Source organism: Vanellus vanellus (genome assembly GCF_965231255.1).
Source record: "Vanellus vanellus genome assembly, chromosome: 3".
NCBI lineage: Eukaryota > Metazoa > Chordata > Aves > Charadriiformes > Charadriidae > Vanellus > Vanellus vanellus.
In genome coordinates this window covers 95,276,734-95,294,342 of record NC_138907.1, presented here as the reverse complement: position 1 = coordinate 95,294,342, position 17,609 = coordinate 95,276,734, and the positions used below count along the sequence as shown (strand labels likewise).

Here is a 17,609-nt window from a genome sequence, read left to right as displayed (position 1 = left end):
CAAAAAATAGGTGTGTAAAGAATCCCACAGTTAACTAACAGCATAAAACCCACATATGAGAACTTTTGTACCTATTAATTCACAATACAGATCTTTAAACAACATGATAGAGTATTTATTTTCCACTAAATTAAAATTCTCTGTGTTTTGTTATTGAAAATTGATTCTGTACAGTTTTTAAATTGCTATCTCTCTCCTGTCACTGGTCTGGGGAGGGGCTGTTTACAAAAACCTTGACTTGTAAACCTAATTGTTTTGGAGAGAGCCATCTAAGTCCATCGTTGACCCAAACCCAGAAAGCTTTGCAGCGGTTTTCCCAGATTAAATGCCAGTCTTGAATTTGTGACCACACAAAGAATTTCAACTAAAAGAAGTTCTTCTGGGATGTTATAACCTGTTAAAATGTAATGAACATAGTGAGTACTCCTGTGATTTAGAATAGGTACTGATAAATATTTGACTCTAGTTTTAGAAATGTTAAAAAGTGCTAGTTTTCAAGGTATTGGTTTTATTGGTATTCCTTTGCATTTATAGTGCTACCAAGTTCAAGAATGGCAGAATATATAATTCCCTCTGAAAATTATCCAAGGAAGCCTTAGCCCAGAGGCTCTCATACCACTCTTCCCGTTAGTGCGAGGTGACCTTCCTGTGGCAAGCACAGCCGATATAAGCTGCCATAACTTGTTCAAATTAAAGAAGATGCTCTTTATAGCACCACGACTTCTTGATGGTTTAAGATTAGATTTCTTATTTTTTAAGCAAACATTGTCATAGGGAAGTTGAAAACACAAGAAAAAAGAATTTCTCTGAAATAGAAGTGAACATCAGAGAGAAAAGCAGTGATTTTAAAGGATTTATTGTAAAAAAAATTACTAGAATATTACTGTATTTTTTACTATGACTGGTTGAATGGAGAAATTATTCCTCTCAAATAATAGCTATGGTAAGCACTTATGTTTTTAAATAGTAGTAGGTCTTAAATACTTTAAAAATAATTTTTGATACCTGTTTAATGCATTAATTCTTAGAATGCTACTGTAATATTTTCTACATTTAAACCAATACATGGTTAGATGATCGTGGATTTATGTCCCCTGTATCCAGAATACTTAGCAGGTTTATAATCCAGCCTATCACCTAAATTCTTTCACTCTTTTCATATCTGTTGCACCAGCTTGATTATGTATAGGAAATTGGGATGTCTGCCCATTCTCAGGTAAAGACTCTCGCAGTGGAAGTGGTTGATTTCTTGACATTAGTGTTCCTTTGTTCTGTGTTTACACCCTGCTTGTTCTACATGTTTGTACATTTCTTTGTTTCGTTGAGATGGAAAGAAGTTAAAATTGTTGCTAAACCGTTTGTTTTTCCAAAAGGTATTCACTGTTTTTAATTGATTTTCGTTGTGTGTTTTTGCAGCAAGCTTAGTAGTGGAGGAGCGAACGAGACAGATGAAAATGAAAGTGCACCGTTATAATCAGACATCAGGGTCTGGTTCTAGCCAAGAACATGAGCGTGAGCAATATACCAAGGTAATGTCAGTGGTATTGAAATGATACTTTGGCTTGAAAATTGAAGGCATAAACCCTTTTATTTAAAATATTTTATAACCCTCAAGAACATTGTGTTGTAAAGCCTCACAGAAATGTCTTCGAGTAATAGCTTTTTAACATTGTTTATATACCCCCGTCTGATGTGCGTTAGACTTAGTCTTTGATGTCACCTGAAATGGATCTGCAAAGAATAGAACACTTCAAAACTAAATCAGGGAAGAAAGATCCTTCAAGCGCTGTTAAACAAAGCCATGTCAGCTCAGGTACGAAGTCCCCGGCCTGCAGATCCCCGGAGACTGGAAGAACGGGCCATTGGAGTATCGCTGTGTGCTGGCCCTGCTCTTTTGTTCTTCTCTAGGCCCTTGCTGTTGTCTCATGTGTAGGGGGCGAGGCAGAATTAGTTACAGTTCCCATGCAGCTATTCTCATATTTGTATAGTGGTTTTGCATCCTGATAATATCACAGATGAAATAGTTCCTTTCTGGAAATACGTACCGATTCCTTTGTTCCCCTTTTCTAATAAAAATGTAAAGATTTCCTCTGATAATTGATTTACGTTAATGAAGTTATGCAGGGAGGCCATACATTGTTCTTTTTTTACTTGATAATGCTGAAATGATATCCCACAACCTTGCAAGTTTAAAACCGTATGGGCTTCTGAGCAAACAGCTGAAAACACCTCACAGGTCTGTACTGCCACTTGCAAATCGCCCTGTGAAGGGCTGGAGCTAAAGACGTTTTCCCTCGCGCTGCCTAACCGAGGGGAACATTTGCAGAAGTCAGGAGGGGAAATGTTTAGTTAGAGTCTGTGTTTCCCTTTTAGACATGTGTAAGCAAAGTAAAGGGCAAAGACAAAACCAGCGGTAACTCGGTTGCGCGGGAAGCGTTCCTGCAATTCTCCTCTTCCAGTGCCATTGAGAGTTACGTGCTTTCAACAAGTGACCACGGGATGGCAGTGTGAATGTAAAAGTCCACTGTAAAAAATCCAAAGACACGTAGAGCAACTGCGTGCGTTAAAAATAAGGTCTCAGTATAACAGTAGTTGGAAGAAAAGCACAGCTTTTATTAATTTAGACTTTCAGGCTTCAAGAGCCACATTTCACAGACTTTCTTCACGTCAGTAAGAACTAAACACTTGTGCTTTTCATTTCTACGTTTTAAAAGAGAGGAACTTGCCATTTGTGAACCGATGCTCTCCAGAAAACAATAAACATTGTCAAGCTCTCAAAAGCTCCTGGCCTTTATTGCCATAGCGCAGATACCGGATTTCTATCCTTGCCCCTCCACGGTCACTTCCCTGTGATTTGCAGAATTAATGCATGCTCCTGGAGGCACAGGTTCAAATAGCAGATAAGTGAGGTACTCAGCAGAAACAAAATCAGAAATTTATTTAGGAATGGATAAATAGGCAATTGGGCATCTAACTTGTAATATCTAACAGATTGGAAAGATTTGTTCAAGATCTTGTTACAGTTAAATATGGAGACAACTTTAATAAGGATGTTTCTTTTTTGAGACCACCTCACTGTGAACATAGAACTTAAAAGAAACAGTTTTCAAAGGGGAGAGAAATAAGAGAAACAAGGCTTTAGGTCCTCAATTGTCAATTTGTGGGATATCAGCACTGCTTAAAAAAAAACCAACTCCAACAATTAGGATGGAAATTTTCAATGAGATCATCTGTCAGAAGCAAGAATTTCTATAATAATTAGAACAGCTCATTTGATAAGCCAAGACAGTGAGATGCAGTGTGTCTCTGTGGTCCTTGCCAACCAGTTAACATGTTAAAAAAAATAGTAAAAATGCGTTTGATGAAGTCCGGAGGAGAGAAAGGTAAAGTGTGATCTGAGAACTTTTGCCAGGATGATCAAACATATATCTTTATTCATAGTCAAAGGCCAGTTTTCTGATTTGGATTAACTGTGCTTACAAATTGATTCAAATGTTTGTATTTTTTCATTATGAAATATGGTTTTTTAATCCTGACTCTCTTTATCATAAGCATTATTTTTGCTCCTCAATATATTTACCTTATTAGGTTAATGTAGATCCATTGTATGGTTAAATAGTTGTTGGAAAACCTGCTACAAATTTCTCTTATTCTCTAGTACCTAGAGTTTCCTAGCATCATCTTTAGTTTTTAAGTATATGTGGAAATGAAATTAAAAAGAAATCACAGCATGATGAGTACTAGATGAACTCTGAACTAGAACTCTGTTGAAAATTATTTTATTTGGAATTTTCTTTAACAGTATGACCACAACTTTGAGGAAACAAATTCTGTGTCCGCTGTTACAAGAAAAGTATTTTTGGAGTACTTGATATTCTGTCAGACGTATTCCTTTCCATGCTAAAATGGTAGTAAGGAGAATGAATTAGTTGTCCTGGCATTTAAATCCAAAAATCTTTAACTTTTCATGTATTTTCTACATGATAATCATGTAGTCCTAGATAGGATGGTCCAACCTATAATAAAATTTTAAGTGCTGAAAACAAATTATATTACCACATTCTAACACTTTGTACTATTTTCAGTGATGTAGCTGTTTGCTTCATATAACTATGGTGATAGTCATCACTTTAAAAATGTTACTAAAGCAAACGTTGTGCTACTGTCTTTCTTTACCCTCAGAAGAGGCCAAAAGAGTCAAGAAAATAAACCAGACAGATGAAGATTTAGGCAGTTATAGTATAATGCAGTAAGTCATATCAAGCGGTGCAGTAAAGCTGATGACTGAGGTTTCTAAGGACTTCAGACTATACCTAATTTCTGCTGCCAAAATCTGTGAAAAGTCTTTGAAAGCTGCAGGAGCAAGACTTAATTTAAATAAAAAAATGTTCGGTGGACTAATAAATGTTTTGCAATAGTGAAAAAGAAATACTAAATAGCTATTAAAGAAATGGCAGTTGCAAGCAGAGTTTGTCCCCTCTTTAACAGAAATGCTTCTTTCTTTCCCAAGTAGTGGTGTTTGCTCACTGCTTCAGAAAATAAGTATTTATATTTATTAGAAAAATTATGCTCTGCTGCACATTGAGAAAATATTCCCTTCTGCTTTTCAGAGCGATCAGCTCACATGGATTTGATTCTTCGGCTATTTGAGCATTTGCAAATATGCTTGTTTTATTACACATAAAATTCTCTAAACCTTTCAAAAATTTTCCTTCGGTATGCACTGTATCTCCTTTGCAATAGTTAATTACGGGCATGCAAAACTAGTTCCATAAATTTCAATATGTTTTCTCTCATATTGGCATAAGCCTTTTTTTTCAGAGGTATCATAACATGGCCTGTGCAATTTCCAGTCCATTTCTGATGCATTTCTTTCATTTTTGTAATTTCTCCTGCTCAGTTTCTCAATCTCATAGTCTCGGTAAACACACACTAGTTTTTCAGGCATGCACCATACACTTAGCGCGTAAACATCTTTAAACATTTATGTTTTAAACATCCATTAATGCATTTTGAATGGGTAACTATCTGCTGTACAATATTTGTGTAGGTCTTGATGGCTCTTCCACTCTGTTTGGAGACCCTCGCAGAGCTCACATTCTTATTTCCTTCAGTTCCAGTGGAAAGACTCCATAATTTATGGGAAACAGTTAAATTCTAAAAAGCTAAATGAAAAAAAATAAAACCAAACCAACAAACCCTCTGTGGATTTGGCAAAAGGGTTTAAGGAAGAGCTTTAAACATCTGGCTGCCGCCTTTCTTTTATATTGGCAAGCCTGTAGTGGCCAATAGGCACATATTTGTGCTGTTTTGGTGTTTGAGAGAATCAAAATGCTTTGGTAGCATTATTTTGGATATAAATGACAGTATATCTTCATTAGGCTTTTAATTCAAACTACAGTAAGGTTTTATTCCGGATGCCACCCACAGAGCACAAACACCATGCTGCAGCTGTTCTGGCTTTCCAGAGAATGCGCAACACATTTTTTTTTGGAAGTTCTGTTTATTCAAGAGAGTTACTGATCAGAGCATTGTAGTACATACTTAAAAGGACATCGCTCTATATTTAGATGCACTACCGACTCGGTTCACATTATATGTGATCGGAATGCATTTAGCATAAAAGTGTAATCATGGCATTAGTTCATTGGCGCTCTGTGGATTTAACTTGGTAGTTAATGTCTACAAGGAAGGGCTGGATAGGAGACTCGGGATGATATGGGGCTGGTTATGTTAAGTTTTATGTGATGCAAGGCAAGGCACTCAGGGCTGTTTATAGAAGATGCTCTTGGACATTGATGTGATGAGTATCTTCTTTTGATCCCCCTTTATCCACTTTCAAGAAAGAAATATTTATTATGTCTCATATCAATATGACAGTCACTCCAGTACTGGTAGGGCTTCACAAAATCCAATGAGTTCCATTAATTTGACTAGTTGGTTTCACTGCAGTTTTCCCATGGTTTGAGTTACTCGTTTTTACTGTTCCCTGTTAGGAAGTTGAGTGGTGTTCACCCTAGTTAAGTTGGATACAATTATGGGAAGAGTTACTTGGAATCACCGGTGCTTACTGGGCTCAGGACCATCAGGTGAGCTGCTCCTAAGGCACAGACCCAGATGCTGGTAGGAGTCACAGATGGGGCCTGGATGCACAAAGTTGCTGATGCCGGGCCATGACCCCCAGCAGCATTTGGAGGAACTGTGTGTGAGCAGTAATAAAACTCAAGGTGCTTCGTGCATGGGTCAGCGTTTTCTGACAAAATTCCTTGTTAGAGTAAGGTGCCTCAAAAGATAGCTGTGATCTCAAGACTCTCGTGAGCCCCTGGATCAGTCTAGCCCTTAATGTTTCTGGTCTGGATTTCTTTTTCCTCATTTTAATTTCCTCATTTTAATCCCCATTTAATTTTCTCATTTAATTTCCTCATTTTAAGCAATTAATGAGGTGCATGTTTCCAGAGGTTAGTCACCTGAGGCTTTTTTTGTAGTTAAAGAAGGGGGCACTCCTTCAATTTTCAAAGCTCTGAACTATTGTATTCTCTATGGTTTTGGGAAATAAATCTAGAAATATAAATACGTATTAATACGGAAAAGGATATAATTATAATGGGCTATTAAATGGCTTCTAAAGTGTGCCTTATAATCAGTAAAATTGCTAACATTGTTAGTCATTGAGGAACTGTAAAAGTATTCATGAATTACAGTCTTGGTTTACGTCTGTGCTCTTTCCATTGATGTTAATACATCTGCAGTTCATCATACCCCTTTTCTCTCCTTTTGCTGGCACAGAAGAAGCAACAACTCCACAGGTGGTAAAGTGAATGGAAGAAACGCATTTCAGCTGTTTGTATTTCAGATCGTTATATTGAAAAGACTTCTGTCTTTGTAATGCAGAAGCAGACAGTGCAGATATTTTGGGCATTTGAAGCTAGCTGCTATTAGCGTTTAAAAAAACAGACCTACTCCTTAGTAATTGCTATCAAAGTTGCTGCAAACTTCAGCAGCTCTCTTAACGTGATAAATAGTGCACCTCAGAATAAAAATGTGAGCTTTACCTCTGTAAGACATAGAGCTGAAAGAGAAAATTCACTTGATTTTGAAGCTTCAAAATTATATAATATCTAAATGTAATATGACAGGGAAATTTATTAGAAATACATGCAGAGTTATGAAGAGCAGTAGTTTTCTAGATGAGCAGGGCTGTATCATATGTTACTTCTGGGCCAAATTGGAAACCTGCAGGCACTACTTTAATGCACATACCAAATAAGTGGATCTTAGCCCATGACATTTTTCTTCTTAATGATAAGTTCAGGTATATTGCAACAGTAAAATATTCTTCTTTTAATGATCACTGATTTGTAGAAGAGTACTATTTACTTTTGTCTGTATTTGAGGGGGGGAAGCTTAACTTCAAAATTGCTTTAATTTTGTTCATCTGTTAGCTGAGAGGGAATAAGTAGGAAAAGTTGTATGCCTCCCGCAGAGGACAGCGAATTCAGTAGAAGCAGCAGCTATAGGAAAAGTTGTATGCCTTCCGTAGAGGACAGTGAATTCGGTAGAAGCAGCAGCTGTAGGAAGGAAGAGCTAAACCCAGAAGCAGTACTAACATGTAAACGCTGAAGCACTCAGCATTAACTTTCAGCATCACAACTTTGTGTGCTAATCTCTATTTCTGTGAATGGAAAGGTTTTCAGTTTCTTGGGAAGCACAACCCTGGCATACAGTATAAAGGGGTAGTAAAAGCTCAACCATGCCATGAAAATCTCATTTAGGAAGGGATGCTCCATGTTTTATGCAGTAGTTCTGTGATTGGAACCCCAAGGCAAGTAGAAGACATGGTTTCAGTTTTTTATTTCCCATCTCACCGTAAAATTCTCTGTTTACCAATGTGTGAACGACTGGTGGTTAAGCCAGTCTGATATTTACAAAACAATTCCATTTTATTCAGACTACTGGACTATAGGGAACAAGAGTGAGGATATCTACATAACCCCCACTTACAGGGCATGATACCTGGTCTGAAGACCCCGCGGCAGTAAATGGTTTCATATTGATACTGAAGAGTCATTCAATGAGGCTGAGTCCCTAAACAGTCAGTGATACACATGCTGGGACTTCTGATTTCTCTCCCAGTAGCCTTAATAGTAAGCTGGACAGCCATGCTTGATGCTTTCTCTCTCTCTCTCTGTCTTCCCCATCTTTCCCAGCCCATGTAGGTAGTCCATGAAAGGTGGAGCAAATTCAATACAAGTGAAACAGGGTCTTCTTCAGCTCCACATGACATATGTAATCCACTGTTTTCAACAGTTATTTTGCTGTTGAATTATAAATTGAATGCTAAACAACAACCAGATTTAGGTGTGGCTTGGGACAAAGGCCAGCAGCCTAAACCTCCCTCAACACTTAAGAAGAAAGGCTTCCAGCAGGACAAAGGAAGTCACTGCTGCTGGCCTTGATGAGAGAGCTCAGATTGTGTCAAGCCTTCTCCAGCAGCATGTCATGCTTGCTCAGGGACCACATGAATCTTCTTCTACCGTTCCAGATTCATTGTATATGCCCTCAAACCAAGTGCCACAAAGACAATGTGGACTTTTTGGAGAAGAAAAGTAACTAGACGTCATAATGACAGAGGGGGGAAGTCAGATTATCTTCAGCAAATACAAATAAAACGTGGAGATATTTCTGAGACACTCTGTTACCATCCATAAAACCCATGTATTTGAGAGAGATTGCATGGTTATATTTTAAACAAAGTATTTTTAAAACCTCACCTGCGGAGGCATCCTTCTAGGAAGGGTGAAATCCCTATTTCACTGAATTAAACAGAAATTTTACTATTTAATAGGGTCATGATTTCTTTTGCAGATTGCAATTCTATTTAGCTCAGTGGGAAGCTGGAACATTCCATGTGTTCAGATGCTTTTCATATTTTCAGATGCCTCATTTTAGGAAAGCTTAAAGGATTCGTTAGGAATTCTGTGGGAATTTTGTATAAAATATCAAGGCTGGCTCAGGAGTGGGGCAGTTTAACCTAAACTGGAAAAAATTAACCATTTAGTTTTCCATCCTCTGAACATTTATGTTTAGACCAAGTAAAAAGTTTTCATAGCTTTTATTCTTGCTTTGAATTATTTTAGACTTTAGAAGAAAAATAGGCCATCTAAAGAAATTTAAATGTTCCATTATTATGAAATAAAGCTGATAAGAATTAGTCTGCTGTGTATTTCCATTTCAGAGAGGTTTATTTTGCAGTCTGAAAGGGGGCAAGCAGCAAATTTATTTAACAGACTCTACAAGCCATTTCCAAAAGGTGATCTGAAAAAAAAACATAACCCCATTTGTCATTTATATTCAGATAAGTCACACCAAGACACTCGGAAAGAGCATCTCCAAATAAATCCTTGCTTTAGTTGAAAATATTTTTAAATATCGGAGCTCTTGAGTCGTCTGTGTTACCCACTCTATTAAATCAGGGTTCTGCTGCATCCGTTTCCGTGTCGATGCCTGTTAGACGGGTTATTTGAGCTCAAAGGCATCGTGCTCCAAGCTATTCTGAAATAATCTGCAGAGTTTCATTTAGTACTTGAAGCTGAAAATTTACCTTTAGTAAACCAAAGCTTTCTGTCCCGCAGATGTTTTCATTCAGTCTGCCAGTGCAAGCCCCTCACTGGCTATGGCTGAGTTTCCTCAGTGCACACGCCTCAGGTCAACCCTCCAGGTTTTTCTTCATAAGTTGGTTTGTGTTTCTGATCTTGGCATATGTTGTCCAGGAGCTGTGAGTAACCCTAAAACACACGCTGAGACCCTAAATTTGTACAACCTCCGTTTCTCCTACAGATTCCTGTATTTACAGTCAGTGCTTAGTATCCTCTTTATTCCCTCCCCTTTTCTGCTCCCATTAACTGCCTCATCTTATCTTGGATGTTTTGCCAGGAGGTTTCCAAGTGCTCTGTGGAGACCTCAAACACAGTTGCAGAAAGGCACCAGAGCAAGAGAAGCTAAACCTGGCTTAAGGACGGGAGGCCTGATACATTCATCTGTACAAACCTGGGCTTGAGTTTGCCAGGCTTTTAAAGCCAAGTCACGACATTGGCCGACTGACTCAGCCTGCAGCCCGGTGCCTAGTTGAGCTGGGGGTATTCACAGACTGTCACCGCTTTGTGTACAATTCATAAATAAACTTTTCTGACTTGCAATTTTGCAGAGCACAGATCCGGAAAATGAACTCCCTAGAGTGTCCTTTCAAAAACCGCTTAGTCTTCCCACTTGTGAATAGTTTTCCTACAACACGCCCTGGGAAGTATACCACTGTTTTAGTGGCTTCCCAGCCAAGGGTACCTTGCTCTTTCATGCTAGGGGGGGTTAGTTTTGTGAACCTGACAACGATTTGAACCTCTTATCTGTGTGGCTGAAGATTCAGGTAAGTATGACGTTGCTAGGACTGAACCACCCTTTTAGATATATCTGACTATCTGACTGATGATGTGAGTAATAGGAGCGTTGTGTAATAGGCACTGTGGTGTCACGGTTGGTTTTAGCTAATCAAAGCTTCTGCCGTTAGCAAAAGGGAAATAACTTCTACCCCTGTCCACGTATTCCTTCTGCTGGGTCTTCTGCTGGTTTTCACGCATGCGCGCATGTAAAGGGAACTGATCTGCCTGAAAACAAATACTGTTTTTGTTGAGTCTGCTCTTCTGCCTCTAGTATCATGATACAAAGAGATATTTTGAGGTAGAAAATGTACTTTTTTTCCTTTTCTGATAGAACTTAAGTATTGGGATCAATCCCCAACGTCAGCTTCATGTAGCATTACATTTCGTTCAGACTCACATGCACTTCTTCTGTTCCAAACTAACTCTGTACAGGTATTTCACAGCACATTTTTTAATATTTGAAAATTTGAAAAAAGGGTCTGTAGCCAAACAGACGGTATGCATGTGCTTGAGAAGATTTCTGTCCAGTGCATAAATATTTCATTATTATAGTTCCAATGTACTAAAGAACCAGCAGCCTAGTTTAATTCCAATGCTGCAATTTATTTCAAGTGTCTTATTTAGTCTGTAAATACCATCTTTGATTTCTTCACTAGCCATAAAAACATTATTTAATACAGGTGTTTCTCTGAATTTCATACAATTTTGTTAGATCTGAAAGCAGTTAGAGGGAAGTGTCATACTTAGGTCGTTTGTTGTGTCAATGTATGCGCTATGTTTTGATGAGACTCCTCACCCTTTCTTTTCTTGATCTCTAGTATAATATACAAACAGATCAGTACAGAAGTTGTGATAACGTCTCTGCCAAATCATCAGATAGTGATGTCAGTGATGTGTCAGCCATTTCCCGAACCAGCAGTGCCTCACGCCTCAGCAGCACAAGTTTTATGTCAGAGCAATCTGAACGCCCTCGGGGCAGAATCAGGTGAGTTCTCAGTGCAGCTTTAATTGTGTTACACCCCCTCTTTTCTTTAGTGCAAAATACAACCAGAAATTATTGAAATTAGATGCCCTCAACATAAGAATTTATGAAAGATGTTATGCACATATAAACTGTCTTCCATTGCTAGCCTAAGATGACAGTATTTTTGTAGTTGTGCATCTAAAACAGGAAGCAAACTTCCCGTGAGATGACAGATTAATATACTTGTGGCAAGTGGAACTTGAACACACACTATCATCTCATTGCTGGCTATGAATCGGTGTCATCTGTATGCCAATAAGGTATTACAGCAGAAATATTGCTAGATTTTTAATCTAAAGAATTTTCTTTCATAAAAGCTCTGTTTTTCTTTCCCTCAATCTATGTAGTTATTTCACTACCTACCTTCTTTTATTTTGCTGTTTTCATGCATATGGTAAATTGCTAGATTTGAAGTACGTATTTGTACAGTAATTTTGATATCTTTGGTTCAAAAGCAGTTAAATTCATTTTCATTATCAATAATCAAATATCTTTTTCATCCGTGATAATAATCTATTCTTGGTTTAGTGCTTTTTTAGATACACAGTTTGATTCCTGTTTTCATTTAAGTCGATGATAGAACTCCCACCAGCTATAACGGCTGTAGGATTGGCTTGGTAGTCTATGATTACATCTACCAATGTCTGAACTCCTCTGAAAAATTTGACTTTAAGTGTTTTAAGGCATAAGAAGAATTAGGAACTATAAAAAAAATATGCCTGTAGAGGAAATCAGTCTGATAAAAGTCTTCAGAAAGTACTTCAGAATACTTCTAGACAGATTCACTGAGAAGTTCAGCTGTAGGTTTTTTGATCTGTTCACGCAATGGGAAGGGATGTTAGGGAAACTCAGAAACTGGCCTCTACGTATGAACTAACTCCACCTCATTTTTTTGTTAAGGAAAGTTCATGAGGCTATTCCAAATCATCTTTCAGATTGGTGAAGTTATAACCTGACAGCTGCAGTAATCCACAATCCAAAATAGCACTGCAGTGGAACTGTAAATGTATGTAAAGTTATTCAAGTGTTTAAAGTTATTCCGATTCACGTGCTTAAATGCATGTCATTGTGTCCTAGCTTTTCAGTATTTGTCTCTGTAAGAGAGCTGCATTTTCTAGACATTGAATTTTCTCAACTAGGCCCCATCGTTGACAGGTTGGACAAAATAGGATCTTTTCCCATAAATATCTCTGTGTTGAACAGGTTTTATCAGAAATGTTCCTTGGGTTCAGAATGTCTGATGACAATTATCAGAACCAGGAGAACTAGTAACCTCATATGAGGCTAGAGGGGGAAACCTAAGGTCAAATCCTTGCTCTCGTTCAACTTCTTCCATTCTAATGAGAGGCAGAGCATCATGGGTACAGGATTAGCCAACCTAGTGTACAAAACCAAGTGTCTGCAATGGGAGCTCCAGTTCAGCTTCACTCTACACCCCTAAAGTGAGATGTAAGTAGAATTCAGATGCCTTCCCTTTCAGATCCATACCTCAGAGATTAAACACTTTTCACTTGCTGGCTTTCAATTTCTCTAAATTCAGGTAGTACTTCCATTAGCCCACTTCAACCATTAAGTGCAGCAGAGTGAAATTTGAAAAAATTTTGATGTTATGTCGGAAAACATTGTATCCAGCAGATTAACATCCAATGTTCAAAATTTTCTGTTTGAGTTGTCCAAACTTATTTTTGGATGATTGCCTGTCATCACCTCAAAGAGGTCAAAGTCTACAGAGACCTGAAAAATGTTGTATCATGGGAATTATATATCAAGAAAGGTCAGAATGAAATGAAGTCAGGTGTTGAAGAAAAGAAAAGGAGAAGGCATTTTGCTGATGATCTGAGCCAAAGTCAGCTTCCTACCCTCCTGTGTCTGTACTGGTAGCCCTTGTCACATAATCTTTAGTCAATTCTTTATGCAGCTTGCTTATTACATGGAAATGAAGAGTTAATTTTGGGAAAGTATTGATTGTATTATGAACAATTTTTTCAGAGTGAGGTCTGTGCTGTTTAACTTTAGCCTTAAAAACTATGTGTCTACACTGGAATTCATGTAAACGTTACCTTTTTTTACATTATTTGTCTAACTTCTCTAAGACATCATTAAAAAGAACAAAGCATCTATTATCCCAGATGGTTCACCTCATCTTTAGATAGACTTCAAAGACAGGTGAATTGTCCTTTTCTAGCGTTAATTGTTGAAGGAACCCTAGATTACTAGTTTAGATTGGTTGCTGTAATTTTAGACATCTAAAGCTAAGTGAAATGGATTCTTTCTCTTAATTACTAACGGTTCTTTAAGTTCAAGGAATTAGAAATTTGAAGTTCAGGTTTGATTAGTAATTTGAAGTTCAAATTTTATTCTTGCCTCCAAGGAACCTGATGTTAACATACATCAAGCGGGATGGGATGGGACGGAATGGGACAGGATGGGATGTTCGAGCAGGAGGGACAAGGAAAAGAGCATTTTTTGACTTCCTGTCTTACTGAAACCACATATCCACCATCATCTTCATTTAGAGGTGTGTCAGCCCAGTGGCTGTGGCAAGCGTGTGAGTGTGACAAGTTTAAAGTCAAAGTTTGTTGAACTGCCTTTTTTATGCACCTACTTTTGTTCTCCAGGTACCTTCTGGAGATGAGAGCTGTAAAGAACCTAGTAAGCATATAGAAACTCAAAGGAGGTGGCCCAGTTTTAGCCATCTCACTAAACTAAGTCATTCAACTAGTATCCTTGGGTGCCTTTTGTATCCAGAAGAAAAATACACAAATTCAGAATACACAAGCACGATTCTTGTTCTGATTTACCTTTGGAAAGGGTGTCTCTGTATCTTTCTCCATTGAGCAGAGAAAAATGAATCCTAGGGCTATTGACCAGCAACCTGAGTTAATTAAATTAAGTGGAGAAGTGTGACTGGAGAGTACTCCAGGGTTCAGATTAGTAACCTGAAGTGAAACCGTGCTCCTCTAACATTTCTACATGAGCTAAAACCCACTGGTTAGTTATTCATATTAAGAGTTGTGGAATCAAGCTTCTGAATGTGAAGTGCGCCAGCTTAAGACAGCAGTAGTTTTAGTTAATGATGTTAGTCAATATAACCCTATCATCCCTCATATTAATGCATCTGTGCAAAGGGATATAAATTAAGCTCCTAGACATATGAAAATATAAGATACTGTCCTCTTTAGGGCTGTCATTAAGAACGCAAACTTTTGTTGTAACTTTGTAAAATGTATCATCACATTTAAATGTCAGAAGGTCCAAGGTTTCAGGCCATAGTGAGCGTAGTTTATATCCACTAACTTCACCATCAGTTCTGCCAGCACAAACAGCTTCCTGACCTTTCCTCCCAAATCCTAATGGAGGAAAGATCCTTAAAAAAATCTAGGTAATGCCTTTTCACCATCAATCCAGGCAGGATCGATCTCTCTCCCTTCTGTCTCAGTTTTGAAGATTCTATCATTTCAGATAATGTATTCTGTATTATCATATGTTTATAAATAGTTATTTCTTTATTCAAGCAGTAAAGATTTTAAAACCTGGAAGCACACCTCTTTTTCTTGTGGCTCTAAAGTCTATGGGTATTAGCTATAAGTGTAGAACAATTTGTGGGGGTTTTGAGCAATTTTTAATTTTAATTACTTGCTCTTTCAGTTACATTACTCAAACTATGCTGTGCTTTTAATAATGTACAGCATTTATAGAATGAAACACTATCTGAACAGCAAGGATAAAACCAGTTGATGCAGAACAACACAGAAATAATGTGGATCTTATTTGAATTACCTGACAGAAAGCTGTGACATAGCATGCATGCAAAATACCATCAGTCAATCTTCAGTCTGGAGATTTTGTTGATTAACACTTCTAATAGCTTGGAAAAGGGAATTATGATTGATGCAAGTTCTAAATATAAATATGTAAAATTACTTCTTCGTTTCTAATTTGTTTAGCATTTTCAGGTGAATGTTATGGCTATGCATGGATAAACTAGTCTTCTGCATATGAAATTATTCCAGACATCTTTCTTGTTACCATCTTGGGAAGTCTGGTTGACTGCCATGCTCTCTAGTAGAAGTGCAGGCAAATATCAGGAATTTTTGTTCTGTCAACAAAACGTTCTGGGACTTTTGACATGAATCAGAATCAGACTTGTGAATTTGGCTTGCCGTAGCATTTGGAATTGATGTGTATTTCATGACTGAAGTCAGATTACCAGACCTTCTTTATGGAGGTTTGCTTTCATCAGTCACGGTCTTTATGCATTCATAATACAGTCAAGCAATACTTTGTGCTTGTGTATGCTGCAGATGTTACTCTATATGACTCAGAAACATTTCTCGCATCCTAAATGAAGCAGAAGGAAATTTTTCACGGTTTAATGCAAATAATTGATAAGTAGGAATGCATGTTAAATACATGATGATTAATAAGCACCATATGGGCTTGATCAGAGAAAGAAGGACATTTGCTCGCTTCATTAAAAATAATGCCCAGTGATGTCATTACATCATTTTTCATGAGGGGCCTACTTATGTGAAGATAACTGGACTTCTTGGCGATGTCAAATAAGGAACTGTCATGTATGGTAAAGGTGAGCTGGAGGCTTCTGTTCTGGAGGATTTAGCAAGTTGGCTATCGTAATACAATTGTTGGCTGGCATACAAGTATCTAAAGGGTGGGTTGAAGGAGGATGGAGCCAGGCTCTTTTCATTGGTTCCAAGTGACAGGACGAGGGGCAATGGGCACAAGTTAGAACACAGGAAGTTCCGTTCAAATACACGGAAACACTTCTTTACGGTGAGGGTGACAGAGCACTGGCACAGGCTGCCCAGGGAGGTTGTGGAGTCCCCTTCCCTGGAGATTTTCAAGACCCGCCTGGATGCAGTCCTGAGTAATGTGCTGTAGGCAATCCTGCTTTAGCAGGAGAGTTGGACTAGATGATCTCTAGAGGTCCCTTCCAACTCTGATAACTCTGTGATTCTGTGATTCTGTAAAGTGTTTCCCCTAAATCTGATTGAAGAAAATCTGCCAAATATGTGAAAGACTAGATACCTACTTTTAAGGTGAATTTCTCTCAGGGATTTCAAACAAATTGCCTCTGCATTAGGAATATCACTGTTATTCTTCATTTTAAATTTGAAAACCACGTCTTTATTAAGAATTACATTTAGTATCTTAGTAAATGTGTGATGTAATTATGTATGTGCCATATTTTAATCTGGTTTTACATGCTTTGCATAATTGAATGTTTAATTAAAATAATTTAAATGAGCTTATCGAAGAAAGGATAATATAATGGGTTGTAGCAGTGGACTTGAACCAGTCCTAATTTATTTCACATATTACACCATGCCACTGAATGGCTTGTATCACAAACTCATATATGCTTCTTGGGATTCATGTGTGTTCTCAGTACACTACTGAAGAAAAAGAACTTTTTTTTTGATTTGTACTGTCAGACTCTATCTGGCAAACCTTTTCGTCTCCAATTTCCAGAACAGCATATACAACTTGCATGTAGCTGTTATTCTTTCAGTATACTAGAACTTCAGTGGTAGTACACGTGAGTTTTGACACAGGAACGATGGAGGAGGGAAATTACAACACATGGTCAAGTGAGGAAGTGCTTGATGGGTTGATAAGCAAAGGGTGCAGAGTGCTGGAGACAGGCAGGACCTCATAATCAACAAAACAGGGCAGGAAGGAGCCCACCCCAAGTCTATGCACATGAATAAGGATGTGCTTGAGAGGAGAGCATCTGGGGGAAGCTCTCATACCTTTTCTGGGAGATCAGCACAAGTGGGTGGCTCTCTGAATGGCCTGTGCTCTAATGCATGGGGAACAAACAAGAGGAATTAGAGGTATGTTGTGCAGCCGCAAGGCTATGATCTCATCATGATCACAGAGACGGGGTGGGAGAACTCACATGACTGGAGTGCTGCAATCCGTGGTACAGGGCAGAACAGCAAGGAAGGGGTGTTGCCCTTTATGTGAGAGAGCAGAGTATGCAGGGAGCTCTGCAGAGAGATGGGTGATGAACCAGCTGAGAGTTTACGGGTCAGGACTAGAGGCCCAACCAATGTCATGGTGTTGTATGGACTTCTTGATCAGGAAAAAGTAGATGAAACTTTCCAACAACTGGAAGAATCATATTC

At 38.2% G+C, this 17,609-nt stretch overlaps 1 protein-coding gene across 49 annotated transcripts in view; it reads left to right on the top strand.

Annotated features, from left to right (window-relative positions):
- Positions 1 to 17,609, top strand: part of RIMS1 (regulating synaptic membrane exocytosis 1) — a gene marked incomplete at both ends in the record, with an annotated part of 345,938 nt that overhangs the window by 267,609 nt on the left and 60,720 nt on the right. For 33 of the 49 annotated variants that reach the window (XM_082481666.1, XM_082481688.1, XM_082481677.1 and 30 more), the window contains 2 exons: positions 1,417 to 1,529; positions 11,252 to 11,418. The exons of the other annotated variants lie outside the window; for them this stretch is intronic. In XM_082481666.1, coding sequence (XP_082337792.1) covers positions 1,417 to 1,529; positions 11,252 to 11,418 — 280 coding nt within the window. The remainder of the gene's footprint in view (positions 1 to 1,416; positions 1,530 to 11,251; positions 11,419 to 17,609) is intronic. 49 annotated transcript variants of the gene reach the window in all.